General features: G+C 48.9%; 1 protein-coding gene across 1 annotated transcript in view; it reads left to right on the top strand.

The window, feature by feature from the left end:
• The window catches only part of HOXC4 (homeobox C4), a 60266-nt gene extending 50776 nt beyond the window's left edge, over positions 1 to 9490 (top strand). The window contains exons 2-4 of the mRNA XM_011375770.2: positions 6632 to 6749; positions 6866 to 7832; positions 8327 to 9490. Coding sequence (XP_011374072.1) covers positions 7394 to 7832; positions 8327 to 8682 — 795 coding nt within the window. The 5' untranslated portion in view covers positions 6632 to 6749; positions 6866 to 7393 and the 3' untranslated portion in view covers positions 8683 to 9490. The remainder of the gene's footprint in view (positions 1 to 6631; positions 6750 to 6865; positions 7833 to 8326) is intronic.
• The last annotated feature ends 8270 nt before the right edge of the window (positions 9491 to 17760 follow it).

The following is a 17760-nucleotide window of genomic DNA, read 5'->3' as shown; positions in this document are numbered from 1 at the left end:
GGGAAAAATATAATCATAAAACACTGCTAATAGTAACTCACTGCTTGCCTCATTGGAAAGGATCAAAGAATGAACAGGCCGGCCGTGGGAGAATAATCAGAGAGGTGTTTATTAGCGGTAAATAAATGAGAGATTAAGCGGAACACCAGCGGTTTGAGGAGGAAAAAATTTTTTCTTCCGGAGGCGAGAAAGGGAGTCAGCCACGGTGGAAGAAGGGACTCCTTTTCTTTATTTCATGTCTTCCCCTTCTGCTTCCCACCCCAAATCTACTCTACTCATAAATTAAAATTCCTCCCCTCCTTCCCTTTCTTCGCCTCACCTTCAATCCCTCCGATGTACGGGATGCCCGGCGTGCTCCTGGACGGATATGCCCGAGGCCGCAGCCCGTGCCAATAGGACTGCCAGGGCTAGGGCCCTCTGTCTGGGGCTGGGGAGCAACATCAGACCCCATGGCCAAGTGCAGGGTGGGGAGCTCTGAGCGGCCGACCCTGCGATCCCACTCGCGCTTAGAGGCGGAAAGTTGTGGCTGAATTTGCTTCTCCGGGCGCTTCTGGGCCGCAGGCGCGGGGCTGGGTCTTGGGGAACGTGACTGGAGTTCCCCGCCGAGCCCGGAGACAGGCGTCGCGCTTCCTCAAGTCCCAGTGCAGACCTCCTAATACACCCCTCATCCGGATGTGGAGGAGACCCAGCTCCACCGGCAGCCCAGCCCCAGCCCAGGCGTGCAGTGATAATTCAAACACGGACCGTTTCGCTATCAGAGAATGATGGAGCACAAAATAATTCAGAAAGGCGACTGGGCAAGGACCACAGCCTCAGAGCCCCGCGTGCCGGGCCGGCTGCAGACTCGGCCGCACCGAGCCGGGGGAGGACCATTTCGTTGGCATGTAGGGCGAGGCAGCATCGCGACTAGACGGAGGCCGCGGGAGAGTCAGTCTCTAAATTACACCCGTCAGGAGGGCTTGGAAAGACAGAAAGGGACCCTAAAGACTTAAACGGTCGGAGCCAGAGGCGTCCTGACGCGGCCAAAGCAAAAATCAATCACGTAATTAAAACGGGGAGAGGGTGAGGCCCAGGCTGGGGGTCTGCGGTTCGGAGGAGACGGCCAAGGTGCGGGCCGAGGCGAGCGAGCAGCCGAGGAAGGGGCTCGCCCTCCCGGGCCGAGCACGGAGGGGCTGCGAGCAAGTTTAGAATAGATCGCTTCTGATTCCGCTGGAAAGAGCAGGCTGGGTCTCCTCTCACAGGCCGAGTTCTGAAGCGCCCCCATGGCCCCTCCTGGGGCTCCCTCATTTTTATGGGTTTGTGGCGTGTGGTTAAAGGCTGCTCCCTGGATTCCAGTAGTGCCGCGGATCTGCCTAGGCAAGTTTGTCTGAGAGTGCAGGTGGCACCGAGGTGCTGCCACTAGGTTTGAGAGGGTAGAGGAAAGTGGCATCCTCTTTTCAGGCACTTACATACTGGGCTCAGCCTTGAGTCCCCCAAACCAGGAATCAAGGCTCGCCTTTGGAATGATTCTCGTTTATGGGCCCAGCTTAGGAAGGGGGATTAGAAATGGGTGGGTTTATTAAAGGGGAAACTTGGAGCTGAGCAAACTGGACATCTTTCGGCAGGGAAGGAGAAAGAACAGTTCCTGGAAGAAGAAAATAAGGCACACAGGCAGTTCTGTTTTGTGAGGAAACGATGTTCTTGTTATTATTGAGGTTAATAATGGTAATGATCTGGTACGGTTGGGGTCAGCCTGGAAAGATGATCTCTACACAGCCCTTTCTCACAGGGGATTCTCTGGAGAAGTCAAGGTCTCCCCAACTTGGCTGTGATTAGGGAGAATAAAATAAAGACCGCCCGTCTTCCCCTGTCCTTTCTTTTCCCACTCCTTGAGAACTCCAGCAAAAAGAGAACCTTATAAAATCTCCATTGCCTCTCCCTACCCCCAGTCATTTTCCTCTGCTCTCTCCAGTTCACTAAAATGCACCATCTTTAGCCTTGGGCTTTTGCGGGGTGCCCTTCTTATGAAGTTCGGCAGACAGGCCAAGTCCCATGAATCCTGTCTCTGACCCAGGATTCTCTTGCCTGCTCCATGAAATTCTCCCTCTGTCCTTACTTAGCCTTTCCCACTCTCTGCCTTCTTTGGTCCTGGGTGCCTGATCTCATGGGTATCTGGCAGCTCAGAGGCCAAGAACAGATGAGGGCATTGAGATGCCCTCATCAACCCCTGAAAGGGTTCCCAGCTTCTTACTGTTTTCTTAATTCTGGGAGCATTAGGCTGGGGAGCCCTCCATAAACTACCCTAAAGCCATCTTAACTCCTGAATCTTTCAAAACTGCATTAGGCTTCTTTAGAAGTAAAAGTCCTTACCCTTCTAAAAGAAAGTTCTGGTCACAAATCTCCAACAGCGCAAACTTCCTGCAGCCATTAAGTCAGAATTTTCAACAACAACAATATTCATAATAATAAGAATTAAAGCTTGCATCAAAGGGAGAAAGGGACATGCCAGCTCAAGTTTTACAGGGGTTATAATCCAGCAGCGCTGGACAAGAGTGGGGGTCAGTGAGGCCAGGATGAGCAAGGAAGGGGGTGGGGAACCCAACTTCTAACTAACAATTTCTCCAGCATAAAAATGAAACATCAAATTTGTTAGCCCAGGGCCTTCATTTTTCCCCTTCCACATTATAACTAGTTATTGAACTCGCTGGAAGATCTAAAGGCCATTTGCGAAGAGACAAATTTCAATGGAGTTTCCCCATCAATAACCCCATGGCAGTGACCTATTGGAACAAGTCAAACACCCGAGGTGAAATGCAGGTCACTCTGTCTAACCAATATTAAAATGCGGCCACTTTTTAAAAAGCCACTTTAAATGAGATTTGAGGAAAATTGAATTCCGAGAAAGGCAAGGCAAGGAGGGGGAAATTCACGAGAGGACCTCGCCTATGGTCTCCGAACAAACAAGAGAAATTTATCTTTAATATTTTAAAGGGGGCAAATTAACATTCCATGATTGCTTTTTTTTTTGAGACTATAAGTGATTCCAGGAGAAAAGAAGTTGAGTATTTTCTGGCGACACATCGGGTTATTAAAATCATTTTAGACCAATTTATTACTTTTACTGACAAGAGATTTAAGAAAAAATCAATTAAGTATTTGCATATTCTTTTGCATACATTAGCCCTGCCTGTTGGCATTAGAAAAAGACAAAACATACATATATACATACGTACACACAAACACATGCACATGCATAAAAATGGGATAAGAGTTTTGTTTTAGTTCGGAGTTTTCAAGTTGCTTGAAAAAAAAATGAGTTACTCGATTGCATACTGTCTAAAAGGCAATTTAGTTGAAGAGGAAAGAGATATGTTGCAATTTTTAATCTCTAAAAAAAACAACAACAACAAAAACCGCATACACACACACCAAAAAAAATCCCCTGCACTTCTGAGAATGGGGAAAGGAATGACTCATTTTCCTTCTCTGTGCCTTCCAAATCCTGAGTTGATTCTCCCATTTATTTTTCTCCCTAGGAAAATCCAGGGAGTCTGAGAGGTGAGATTTTAATGCAGCATAGAATCTGTGGAGCCGCTGAGGTCTCTCAGCCGGCAGCTTGTTACAGGGGAGGGGAGGAATATGGGTTATCCAACGGTCAGTATGGTAATCTGGGCACAATAAGGCCTCGCACACAATGGACACATATTTTTCTTCAGTGGTGTCAGAAGGAAAGCGCTTTGTACTGAAACATGTTTCCGAAAGAGAAACCAGATAGAGATTGTAGAAAGGAGATGGGGTGGGGGCATTCGGAGAGCATTTGGAAGCTGGTAAAGGTGGTCAGAAAAAATTTTTTAAATGAAATGGGGACAGAGAGAGGTGGAGGGCATTGCTGGGGTGGAGAGATCCTTGAGTTGGCAAGACAGGAAGCAGAAGGGCAAAGCACAAAAGGAGACAGGACCAGATACAGGATTCATCACAAGCAAGAGCTGTTTTAGTCCTCCCCACCACCTCTATTAAGCCAATGTTAAGTGCAGAAGCCCTCCGAAGGGGTTTGATTTTTGTACTGGTAATAAGTAAAAATGTATGTATGCATGTGGTGGAGTCTAGCTTGCTATTTTCTCCATATGATAGTCGACTTCCTTGCTATTAAGCTGTAGGAGCCCAAAGAGAGTATTTTTTTTTTTTTTGGTAAATAATGTAGATGAGTGTAGGCACATTTGGGGGAATCTCCCAGATTTTGCTTTCTGGATGAGCACGTTAAATTAGCTATGCAAACCGGGGATGAGAACCTAACATATTTATGCATGCATAAGGAGACACTTAATATATTAACAAATATTAATAGTATGTATGCATGTATGTTTGTTAGCCGTAATTATGAAAGACAGACAGACTTGACATTCAGTTGGAGGCATCTGGACTCTCTGTATCTACTTACATATCCTGGCCTGAAGTGGGTTTTCTGCTCCGGCTTCGTCGATCCACCTGTAGAAAGGAGCTCAGAATCCTGGGGAGTGGGGGTATAGAATGGGCAATGCCTTGGGAAAGACTCCCTAACAAGCCCAAGAGAATGAAGAAATTGAAGAAATGAGGGTTGAGGCAAAGGCAGGGCTTGGTAGGAGGTGAGTGTCAGGCCAACACCTCACCTCTTCAGGTGGGGAAAAGAATATTCCCGGCCAGGATGGGATGGGGCAGCCTGATCCAGGTGCTGGCCCAGAAGGAAGGTTCAGGGTGGGGCCGGAAGACTTTCTCCTCCTTCAGCAACCCTCACCCCATCCTACCTGAGATCCCTGGAGCTTTGGCTCTCCCCATGGGGCAGTCTGGGGCTGGGGTTCAGACTTTTTCTGTAGATCAGCATTTGGCGTTGGTTTCCCTTTCCCTTTGCCCTCTTCCAGCACCTTACAATCTCACCATCAATAATTACAAAAAATAAAACCCTCACATACTCCAAACCACTGTCAACCAAGCAGCAGCATTCCCCTTCTCACTGTCTCAAGTTCCTCTTCCAACCAAACCAGCCAGTCCTCACACACAGAGAGACCTAGACAAGACTGGGCAGGGGTTCTCAACCAACTGTGGAAATTTGGGAATCTCCTCCAAGAGATGGTCTACCTTCATGGAATTCCTGTTCCCTCATCCCCTGGTGTCAGGTGGGCAGGGCACTGTCGTCTTAGGGAAGAAGGTATCCAGGGACCATCCAGGGACCCCCCCACTCTGGCACCTGGTGAGCTTGGGGTGAGAGTGAGGGGCCTTTGAGTATTGGAGGAAGGAAGGTGGTCAAGGGCCCAGGTAGAGAATCAGCCCCTTTGGGCATCGGCTGTGGCCCAGAGCCTCTTTCTTTCTTGCCCTCAGGGTGAGCCCTAATTTGGAAGTGGGGACCTTCTCCTGTATCTCAAAGGTGGGAGAGACAGGTTGAGAATCTCTTGCCTTCAGTCTCAATCTCACAAGGGCTTTATTTTTTTCTCTTTCCCCTCCTCATTCCCTTAATTGCAGATGTTCTAATTAAACCCTCAAATAGTTGTTATGCCGTTTTAAAAGGTACTTATTCAAGTGTCAACCAGGCTGGGCTGGGAGGAAGCGGCGTAGGGCGGCGAATTAAAGGTAGATTGACTAATCACGGCGGTGATCATAATAATAAAATCAGAGGGAAAAAATCACATTACGACTTTTCGTGGAAAGGAGGGAGCAGGCAGCCAGCGGCCGCCAGCCCTGCGCCGCCGCCGACACAAAGAGTGCGGGCGATTCCTCGAGACTGATTTATGACGTTTTACAGCCCTATAAAAGCTGTAGCGACGAGGCAAGCGCTCCTACCACCGCTGGCAGATTTAGTCTAATAAATAAAACATAAACAGTTAACTTTATGTGTCACTTTTATTGTTATCAAGTAAAATATAGCCGAGCCTCGGCAAGCTATGATTTTAAACTATAATTGTTATCAAGTACAACAAGGGGACCAGGCTCCCTCCCTGGGCTCTCCCTTCTGCCAGCCCCCCCCACCCCCAATTCTGAGTTATGGGATCAGTTAATTGGAATTGGTGGCATGATGTGGCCACCCCTAGCTGAGGGGGGGCGGTTGGAAAGCATCCCTCCTTGCCCCCTCCCTCCTCCACAGCCCAGCCACCCCTCCACCAGAGCATTCTTAGGGATGGGTAGTAGAGAGAAGGGAGGGGGCAGAAATGGACTGGAGACCCCTGAGGCCTGCCCAGCTTCCCCAGCTTGGTGAGCTCACCCCTCAGCTTTTGGAAAGCAGCCTGGAGCTGGCCACTGGGAATGTGTGTTTACATGTAAACACATGTGTTTCATGGATACAATTCCTGGCTAGAAGCAGGCCCTAACCACGCAGGCCTCCCTCTTAGCTAGGTCTGCCCTCTGTGGGGATGGAGAAGGAAGAGTTCCCAGGGCCTCGGCTGGGCACCATCATGGGGCACTGACTCCAGGCAGATGGCTTTCCTCCTTGCCCCAGCTCCTTAGGAAGCAGTCTTGGAGCGCAGTTGTCGGAAAGCAGCAGAACAGACTGAATGAAAAGTGGAAACAGCAACCAGCAGAAGAGATCCTCTGCTCCCTGGGCTGGGACAGGGAGGATCATTTGGTACAAGGGGAGGGCAAGGCTTCTGAACTCTGCTTTTGCCAACCACTTCCTGTCTCTCTTCAGCGGGGACTCTACCCCCCAGACCTCCAGAAATGACGTCAGAATCATTTGCATCTCGAGGCCTCTACCTGCCTGGTCCAGCTGGGACCCTGCCTTTCCAGCCCCATGGCCAGAGGGTTGGGTGAGTGTGTTTGGGGAAGGGGGCTGGACTCTGGTATTCTTGGATGGGGTGGCATCCCTGGCTCTTCAGCCTCCTAGGCTCAGCCTGGGTCCCTCCCCATCCAATCTCCACTCCAGTCCTCATTCAACTACCTTTTCCTGCGAAAGAGGGGCGCTGCCCAGTGACCTACACAGACTGAAACAGGATCGCCATGTATGGAGACCTCTGGAAAAGCTCAGAAGGCGAGGGCCAAGGGGCCCACCGGAGGCCCAAGGGAAGACCCTGCGAGGGGGTTGAATCACAGCCTCCCGACAGCCTCCCAATGCCCAGGCTTTGGAGGGGAGCTGGGGGCTTCTCATCTTTTGCAGGGGAGGGTTGTCAGTCGGCAGGGTGTGCACGGGGGCACCCCGGCCCCTGCCAGCTAACCCCATATCACCATCACCACCACCCCAGCAGCAGCACCACCACCACCACACACACAAAAAAATTGGATACATTTTGAATAAAGCGATTCGGTTCCTTATCCGGGGACTGGGTTGCTCCGTGTGATTGGCCGGCGGAGTCACATGGTGAAAGTAACTTTACAGGGTCGCTAGCTAGTAGGAGGGCTTTATGGAGCAGAAAAACGACAAAGCGAGAAAAATTATTTTCCACTCCAGAAATTAATGATCATGAGCTCGTATTTGATGGACTCTAACTACATCGATCCGAAATTTCCTCCATGCGAAGAATATTCGCAAAATAGCTACATCCCTGAACACAGTCCGGAATATTACGGCCGGACCAGGGAATCGGGATTCCAGCATCACCACCAGGAGCTGTACCCACCACCGCCTCCGCGCCCTAGCTACCCTGAGCGCCAGTATAGCTGCACCAGTCTCCAGGGGCCGGGCAATTCGCGAGGCCACGGGCCGGCCCAGGCGGGCCATCACCACCCTGAGAAATCACAGCCGCTCTGCGAGCCGGCGCCTCTTTCAGGCGCCTCCGCCTCCCCGTCCCCAGCCCCGCCAGCCTGCAGCCAGCCAGCCCCTGACCATCCCTCCAGCGCCGCCAGCAAGCAACCCATAGTCTACCCATGGATGAAAAAAATCCACGTTAGCACGGGTAGGCAACTTTGCTTTTTGCTCTCCCCCTCCCTCCTCTCTTCCCCAGCGCTCCCCACCCTCACCGGCCCCCTCTGGCCCCCGTCCTCCTTTCTCTCCTTCCCCCTCTCTCTCCAGGAGCGACTCTGGGTTAGCACAATTGAACTGGATTTACGAGCGAGAATGGGTAATTACATCCCCCATAAATTTTATGGCTTAGCTACTCTGGGCAGTCCGAGCCATGTGCTACGATCTGTTATGTATGTGTGAAAACTATGCTCGCTTTCTAAGGGCGCATAAATAATTCAGTGTCGTTACAATGAGGATTCCCCTCTTATTACACTACAAAGTCTCCAGCTTCCTTCAACTTCTTTATAACCCATTTAGCTTGATGACTTTATTTCCACCACCCCTTCCTCCTGTTCCACAGAGCTGAGGTTGGGGTGAGGGTGGGGGGCAGGGAGCCTGCTGCCTCTGAACCCCGCTATTTGCTTTTTCCCCTCCTCATCCCCCCAGTGAACCCTAATTATAACGGAGGGGAACCCAAGCGCTCGAGGACAGCCTACACCCGGCAGCAAGTCCTGGAATTAGAGAAAGAGTTTCATTACAATCGCTACCTGACCCGAAGAAGAAGGATCGAGATCGCCCACTCGCTGTGCCTCTCTGAGAGGCAGATCAAAATCTGGTTCCAAAACCGTCGCATGAAATGGAAGAAGGACCACCGACTGCCCAACACCAAAGTCAGGTCAGCGCCCCCGGCAGGCGCTGCGCCCAGCACCCTCTCGGCAGCCACCCCGGGCACTTCTGAAGACCACTCCCAGAGCGCCACGCCGCCGGAGCAGCAACGGGCAGAGGACATTACCAGGTTATAAAACAAAACTCACACCCTGCCCCCACCCCATGCCCCCATCCGCCCCTCACATACAAATTGACTCTTATTTATAGAATTTAATATATATATATTTTTTGGTTCTTTTCTCTCTTTCTCCCACCTTATCCCTTGTTAATTCCAAGCAGACAAAACAGATAAACAAACAAGCCCCCTGCCCTTCTCTTCCTTCCACTGTTAAGGACCCTTTTAAGCATGTGATGTTGTCTTAGCATGGTACCTGCTGGGTTTTTTTTAAAGGCCATTTTGGGGGGTTATTTATTTTTTAAGAAAAAACTGCAAAAATTATATATTGCAAGGTGCGATGGTCTGGTTTGGGTGAATTTCAGGGGAAATGAGGAAAAGAATAAAGGAAAGAGATTTTTAAGCCAATTCTCATCCTTCTTCTCCTCCTCCTCCCCCCTTCTTTCCTTAGGCCTTTTGCATTGAAAATGCACCAGGGGAGGTTAGCGAGGGGGAAGTCATTTTAAGGAGAACAAAGCTATGAAGTTCTTTTGTATTATTGTTGTGGGGGGAGGCTGGGAGGAGAGGGGAGAAGACAGCAGACAAAGCTAATGCATCTGGAGAGCCTCTCAGAGCTGTTCAGTTTGAGAAGCCAAAAGAAAATTAAAATGAACTTTCAGTTCAGAGAGGCAGTCTATAGGTAGAATCCCACCCCCCACCCCCTCCATGGTCATTGTGTTTTTGGACTGAATTTACTTGATTATTGTAAAACTTGCAATAAAGAATTTTAGTGTCGATGTGAAATGCCCCGTGATCAATAATAAACCAGTGGCTGTGAATTAGTTTTACGTCAATGTCTGATGGTTTCTTTTTATCTCCCTCCTCCTTTTGGCCTGGTAACATCCCACCTTCTCTATAGTTGCCTAAGTTCACTCTAGGCAAACACACAATCTTAACTCTCAACTCCAGTTTTCCAATGTCCTTAGAAGAACCGGCAATGGGGTTGGAGCAGGGGATGGATCCTCAGAAGAGGAGATGTGGAAGATTAGGGCTGATTTCTCCTGTTCCTTCCCTTTGAGTCTCCAGAGGCCAGACTCTCCTGGGGGGGAACTTAACAGTGGAGCTGAGGGATCTCATTTTTCTACAGTTAGGCACTCCCTAAACTTGCTTTCTTCTTGTCTATTTCCTCTCTTCCCTTCTCTCTTTTTTCTGCTGAGTAGGCCTTCCAATTTGCAGACAAGAAGGCAAGTTTAGGGAGTAAGAAGGAGAAGAGTTTTCATCTTTTAGGGCTCTTTCGGAATAGGAATTAAGAAAGATGTCCCCTCAACATGTGCATTCTTCTTAAAACAAGAAAGATTTTGAGCTGGTGATTCTGAAGCAGCAAAGTGACCTGTCAGGATGGCTTCTCTGTTTGTTTAGACTTGGAAAGAAGGGTGAAGTGGAGGCCAGAGGCCTGCAAGGCCCCCTTGCATGGGTAGGCCTCAAAGTCTGATGCCTGGAGATAATGAAGAAGTTTTATTTTTTTTCTCTAACTTTTATCATGGACCTGCCAGGTGCTGAGAAAAGACACAGAGGAAGGCAGGGACCAAGACTCTTCTTCCTGCAATCTCCCAGGTCCTGAAGAGCTGGGAGAAGGCTGGAACTAGGCTTTCTGACTCTGTGTGTGTGTGTGTGTGTGTGTGTGTGTGTGTGTGTGTGTGTGTGTGTGTGTGTGAGATGTTTCCTTGGGACTAAAAAAAGAAACAATAAGAAAATTGGTCTGAATTACCTGAATAATTAATTTAAGCCAAAGGCTCCCAACAATTCTGGTCCTGAAGACCAAGCTGTAAGTGAGGCCTGCTCAAATTTTTGCTTGTTTCTTGGGAGAAGTTAAGGGAGGCAGTTGGTGAGCTTCTCAGGCAATTTATCCAAATTTCAGGATGGAGGGCTATCAGAAGTAGAATAGAGAGGGCGAAGAGATCTGGGGTATATAGGGGAGCCAGAGATCCTCCTTTCCTCTCTCCCCAGATTCTGGGATAAAAGGCAACAGGGAACCAAGGTGTGAAAATTTATTTGATGTGCTCTGGGTTTATTTCCTCTTGTACTACTTGCTGGTACTTGGAGTGGAGTGTGTGTGTGTGTGTGTGTGTGTGTGTGTTAGGGGGAATCACTTGGAACTATAGGTCTACTTTCTCCTCCCTCAATGGTGCCCTGGAGACAGCAAAACATGCTGCCTACAGTGCGAGGAAGCAGGGCCAACAATTATCTGGAGTTATTTTATGTAATCAAGTGAATTAAGGGCCAAATCTGACTGTAGCTCCTGTCATCTTAAGGCAGTTGACTTTGGGGCAGAAAGAGAGAGTCTAGCTGTGCTTAGGAAAGGGAAGTAAGGTCTGAGCGGTGGACCTGGGTGTCTTTACAAGCCTGTAGAAAGCTAAGATGGAAAGAGAGAGAGAGAAAAAAAAGAAATTAAGATCCATAGTCCTTTCCTAACTTTGCTCCTTTGGTTTTTAGGGAAATTTATCCCCTTCCCTCCCAAAAGTGGAAGAGGTAAAAGCATTCTTTTATTTCTTAAGCTTCTCCCTCAACTTGCTGAAGGAACACTCTTTAGCTCAGGAAAAGCAGCATAAAAGGACTGGGACAGTTCTTTTATTTCCTTTCTTTAGTGGGTCCAGTTTCTCCTTCTTCCCCTCACACATACAGACATAGTCATTCTCTCTGTGTCTCTTTCTGTCCCTCTTGGTCTGAAAAGGGGGAACATCAGAAATCCACAACTCTTGACAAATAAAACAAAACTAAACTCATTTACATTTGAGTTTTTGAAGATTTTGGCCTCTGGCCTTCTCTCCAGTAGGCTCTATTCTCTCTTCTTCCCCGAAAGCTCTCCTTTGCCTTGAAACTGACCACCCAGAATGGGATCAGGCTGCTGCTGAAAAGGATCGGGGTGAGGGGTAAGAGGGGCCAACCTGAGCCAGATCCCCTAACTCCAGCAGTCTTGGTCTCCCACTGCTGCTGATCCATCCGATGCTGCTACGGCCTCACTGGGAAGCCGAGGGCCAAGGGCCCATCCGCTTTTATTGAAGTTGGGTTGAGCAGCGGGGAAAGGCTGGGGTGGGGCAGGGAGGACGCAGCCCAGGTTCACGGGGAGGACACAGCATTTTCTCTCCCATCGCCTTTATATTCGACAGCGCCTCTGACCTCTCCCCCACCCCCATCTCTGACCCTCCCAAGCCAGCCCTGGCTCAATCCCTGGTTTCCAGATAGGATGCCACTGCTTTTGTGGGGCTGGTGATTTCTCACCCAGAGTAATGCGAGAGGCAAGGCACATGAATGCCTTACTATCTCATTGTATCTCTCTCTCCAATGGCCAAGTAAAAAGAAGACAGGGTGGAAGGACTACACCGATCTTCCAAAATCCTCTCCAAGCACCAGGATAGCCCACAGGTCAAAAATCCCCTTGACATGTAAGTAGTTAGCACTCATCTGCTCGGGGGGCAAGGAGCATAGCAGTTTCAACTCTATCTCTGTCTGCCATTCCATTTTTACCTCAACTCCAGTCTTGGGGAGGGAAGGCTTCTGTTTGGGGAAAATGGAGTTTCTGTGCTGCTCATATACTTGAGGAGTGAAGAAACTTGGCTCAAAAAGGAGAGAGCCGAAAATATGAGCCTTGGGGAAAGGACAGGGGAACTTTGTTTCTCTAAGGGCTTCTCACTGCTGTTTGTATGAAGTTGCCTACAAAGTTTTTGCCACAATTTGTGCATCAGCTTTTTTCATGTGTGGACGTGGCGGATTGCAATCCAGAGACATCTACCTAATATTTGATGTATGTATATGTATATATTTGGGGGAGTGGTAAGGAAGAACAAAATAATTAAGGGGTTCTTTAGAACTTGGGGCCAGGGTACCCCCCCCCCCCTGCTAGGCATGGTTTGTCTGCTTTTCTAAGATTAAAGAACTCATCGTGAAGGGAGCCCTTGAGATAGAGGGTGCTATGACAGGAAAGAGCAGCGGGTTGGGAGCAACTCCATCTATTTCTCTGCTTTTTGCCTAGTACTGGGGGCGCATGCCCTCACAAAGCCAATTCTCAGGTTTACACAGCTCCTATCCGACATCCCACCTTCGGAGAACTATTTCTAAAAATGTTCCCCTTTCAAGAAACCTGTCTCAGGCTTGGAAAAAGAGATGGAGGATCTCCCAACTCCAGCGGCCATCAGAACAGAGGGAATATTTATTACCTCTCTGGATATCATTACCTAAGAATACAATTTTATGAACTTCCTAATCTGTTAGCTTGATTTATCTGGATGGGCAGGAGCCCAAAATAAACATGTGGGGGATTTGGTAGAAAAGAAAGTCTTTGCCTCTGACCAATCTTTCTGAGAGAACTGGCCACCCTTCTCAGCCTGGTTTTTCTGCACCCGGGATCCCTAGCCCCATTTTAATTTTATTCCTGCAGCGTGTGGCTGCTTTGGGTACCCGATTTTTAGCTGCCTCTTGAGAATCAAAAATGGTAGAGTGTACCATTTGAATCAGAGGCCTGAAGGGGTCTCTCAGCCACATTAAAACCTGTGCAGCTCTAGGAGCTCGGATCCCTTTTGGATTTGGGGAGCAGAGAGGAAACCAAGGTTTGCTCACTGCTCTCCAGGTCTGGGGACCCCTTCTCAGACCTGACTCTCCCTCTGCTCTTCAGGGTTTTTCTGCTCTTCTCTCTGGTGTCAGCTCTGTAGCTTCTGTGAGCACAGGGTACATCCAGAAGCTGAGCCCACATCCACGCAAGCAGCGTAAGGGCTTCTGCAGCTCCACCTTCCTGCTTGCCGGTTCCTGCAGGCCCAGCTAGCTGATAAATCAGGAGGTAGAGAAGACAAGGATGGGTAGGGAGGGTCTTGGAGCATGTTTGAGGGTGAATAGGGTTAAAGAGTCTAAAACATGAAAAGGGGCAATTTTTAATTTTCAGATTCCCTAAGAGTAGGGTCCTCTAGGTTCACTCTGCCAGCCGTAATGGGATATGGGTCAAGCCCAAAGAAATATCACCTCTACACACTCCTCTTTTCTAACCCTCCCTTCTCAGCGTTGGAGATTGTGAGAGGAAAGTATATTTGAACTTCTGGGCAGAAAACCCTTAAAACGGAGAGTGTAGGAGACACTGTCAAAAAGCCCAACCTTGGGTTCCCGCTACCGCCTCTGTCTTCCTGGGAAGCGGGGCACAAGAGAATGGGGCAAAAAGCAAGCTGCCTTCACTGGGGGTCCCAGCTCCCCTTCTGTGAGCAGCCGGGATCTTGAGGATCACTAAATAGGGCCAGCCCGGGCAAAAGTGAGATGCGAGAGGCCGGCGGCGGCCAGGCTCTTCCTCCGGGTTCCACGCTGTGTCCGCCCCGGGCGCGGTGTCGCCTTCAGCTGGGTCACGACCCCGGGCTCGGATCGCGGACAATAGGGAGCGGGGCGGGGGCCGCAGGCTGCGTGGCCGGCTAAACGGGTTCACTGCGCGGTGAACTCTGCTCCACCCCCGGGGTCTCGCCCTTTAGAGCCCAAGCTCCCCTTTCTTTGCCCTATTACACCTTCCAGTTTTTCATAGAAAATCGAGCAGACTCTCAATTGCTCTTTGACTGACCAATATCCCACTGTTTCCATCACCAGATAAGGAGAGTACATTTTCTTTAGAAATGAAAGAATAGTGTTCTGAGTTACAAGAGCAGGAAATGGGACCCTCTCAAGATTTTTGAGGGGATGGAGATGGAAGATCTAGTTAGTAGTGGAAGCATTTCCTAACTGGAATTTGGCAACTGAATGGGCCCCCCACCACCCCCAAATCATAGGAAAAATTGCCCTCTTCTTCTTCTGGCCTTTGTCTCTGGAGGCCAGGTTAGGATTAGGGTTCTTATAAACAGAGAAACAGGTTTTCAAATCTGAGGGGCAGGGACAGGGCTGGGCTATCCATAGGTGGGGGTAGGGGAAGCTGGGGTGGGACGTGGGTGGGTGAGTCACTTGGAAGATGTCCCCCAACCAGTTTATTCTTGTTGGGGCAATCTCTCCTCACTCCGGGGCTCTTACTTTGTCCATGTGGAGTCTTTCTATTCAGCTGGAACAGATTTTGGAAAATAAGGTTACAGAAGAGGGGTCGAGTTTTAGCTGGAGGGAAAAGAAAAGGCAGACTATTTAAAGAGAGGAGAAAATGAAGGAGGTACGGAATATTCCCCATATATATTTGCTCCTGCCTTTTAGCTGCCTTTCTCCAGCCCCTCATCTCACTCTAACCTGCCTGACCAGGCTTAAGGTATGATGGGGAGATGTGGGCCTCCCAGCTGGAAACCTCTCTTCTAGGACTCAGTCTCTCTGATGATTTCGGACCATTTTATAATGTGACTGCCTCCAGCTCTGTCTGTCTGTCTTTGCTCAGCTGTTTCAAGGTCTCTGCTTAGCATTCCTGCTGCTTTCTGTGCTCCATATTTCCTCACATCCTTGCTCCTCTGACCCTCTAAACCTACAGGAATCCTCTGGGACAATCCCCAACTCCCCTTCAACTGAGTAAGCAGAGGAAGAGGAACCAAAAGGTGTGGGGGGGGGTGCGGGCAGCAATTTGGGAACGACAGCTGAGGTTCAAAGGTTCCTTGCTGAGCTTCCAGTCCAGGCCACTTTAGGGTCTGAGTTGACCACTCCAGAGTGGCCCCTGGGCCAGCAGCCAATGGAACAGATTTTATAGCCGGGGGCAGATGTTGGTTTAACCACCTCACCCAGATCCCCCTTTATCTCTCCTCTACCAAAGAGGCTCCAATCCCCACTATACTTTTGTTCTCTTTCCCTTTTCCCCCTCCTGCCCCTCCTTTCCCTCCGTTTGATCCTTCTTGCCTTTCCCCCTCAAATTATTTCTTTAGATCTGGAAGCATCTGTTCCTGCCTGCCCCTCCTCCCAACACCCCCCTTCCCTCCTTTTACCCCTCCCTCCACCTCTAGCACTCAAAGAAGCCCCCAAATGAAAGACCTCTGTCCTCTAGCCTGTTCTGTTACCCCAGGGCCCAGGGACCTTTGCGGGCAAACCTTGAGACCCCCTCCCCAGCTCCCAGTCACTTTCATTTTATTCTCCCAGCTGGAAAGTGTCCTGGAATTGCACAATTTGAGTCTTGGCCCGGCCAGGGACCAGTCTCTTCTCTCTCAGGGACAGTTATCTATTAGATTCAGGTAAAAGCAAGGAATCTGAGCTCAGAGGGTTTGGTGCTAAATTATTTAGATGATTGCCCCAGTTCTCTGCTGGGCTCTTTTGGGCTCCAGATTTTGAATATATCTTCATATTCTGACCATAGAAGGGAGATGGCCTTTCCTAACCTCTTTACCTGGTCATTATTACCCTCTTCTACTCCTTACTTTGGCTGCAAAGTCATTTTCTGAGTAATGAGAATATCCATCAGTTCCTCCCAGAATTCCATAACATAAACTGAGGAGACCAAGGCAGTGTTCACACTACTCACATTGAAGGGCCTCTCGTCTCCGTTTTCCGAAAAATAAAAAAATAATGACTCCCTCACATTCTTCTTCTTCCACTCATATCCAGGCGTATGTTGTCTCCAAAGCTTGAAGGAGAGAGTTGCAAACCCAATCAGGGTAGACAGTAGCCTGTCTTTTACTCTCTTAGTCAATCTAGTTGGATCCGAGTTGAGATAATTCAGGCCCAAGGCTTTTGAACTCTGCCTCGTAGACCTGTTTCTAGCAACAACCAACCTATATCCTAGAGCACCAGACTGGAATAAGCCCAAGGTCCTTGTCCTAGTGACCACAGTTGAAAACTACTAAAAAAGATCAAGTTCTCCTCTCTCCCTTCTGTCTAGCTCAGACCTGGGATTCTGCCCTCTCTTCTCTTCTTGAAGACTGGTGGTTGGCCAAGAGCCCCAGATTCCTGCTCTGCCACTCAGTTCCATGGCAGTGAGAGGCAACTGAACTACCTCTCCCCTCCCCAACTGGTTGGATAGACCTAGACCAGCCACAATGTTTTCTGGGGGAACCTGACCTAAGAATGATGCAGGAGATGGGATTCTATATTTCTTTATAGCATCTTTGCTAATTAATCAGGATGGAAGAGAGAAGACTGGGGACGGAGTCCCTCCAGTCTATAATTTCACACAGTCCAGTCCTTTCTCTCTGCACATGTGTTTACCTAGAGGCACACTCTCAAAACACACATGACAAATATATGCAAGCACCTCAACACAGTCATTTTTTCTGTTCATATATGCATAGGTAGGTGACTTTGCTGAAGGTGATGCGTGTGTGTGTGAGCGCACATTCGTGTATTGAGGTGACAGGGAATAACATTCCAACTAGAGCAGCTGTGAAGTAGGTTCTTCGACTTATCGCTGATGTCACTGGTGACAGAGGCTTTTGCTGTCCCCTCTTCCTCATACGCTGTTCTCAAAGGCCTGACCCTTTCCTGAAGATCACGTGGCCTCAGGACTCATCTCTGATCCTGCGACTTTGCTCCTTAGGCCTGGGGTGACTATAGAAGAAGCAGGTAGGAGTCAGAGGCTTCTGGAAGATCAGATTCCTTATTTATTATTCTTGTTTCTATGTCGAAGTTATATCAAAACCACAAACATTTATCTAACCCTCCAATCTACACTTTTCTTGTACATATGCAAGACCAGAAAACAACCACCACCACAACTGCAGAGTAACTATCTCCTAGGGTTGTTAACTACCTTACAGTGGTACTGAAGGGTTAAGTGGATTATTGTATGAAAAACATTCAGATGAATGCTTAGCATACAGAAAACTTTCAGTAAGTGCTATCTATTATTATTATTAACAATAATAGGCATTTTCTTAAGTGCTTAGTATGTACCATGCATATTTAGCACTGTGCTAAATTTGATATTTCATTGGAGCCTTATGATAACACTGTAAGGAAGTTATTATATCCCTATTTTACAAAAAGGGAAGCCAAGTGAGGCCTGGGAGGCTAATGATATGCTCCACTGGCAGAGCCAGGACTCCAATCAGACTTGCCTGACCCCGAATTGGGTGCTCTGAACCACTCCAAGTTTTTACTAATGATGGCCATGGACACTGGCTGTTAGGATAGGACCGAGATTGGCAGAGAGCACCATTGAGGATGTAGGGCAGCACTAGCCCAAAGGCAAGCAGCCTAGAGCAAC

The sequence above is a fragment of the Pteropus vampyrus genome, unplaced genomic scaffold (assembly GCF_000151845.1).
Source record: "Pteropus vampyrus isolate Shadow unplaced genomic scaffold, Pvam_2.0 Scaffold276, whole genome shotgun sequence".
NCBI classification, from domain to species: Eukaryota; Metazoa; Chordata; class Mammalia; order Chiroptera; family Pteropodidae; genus Pteropus; species Pteropus vampyrus.
This window is presented reverse-complemented; position numbering and strand designations above follow the sequence as displayed.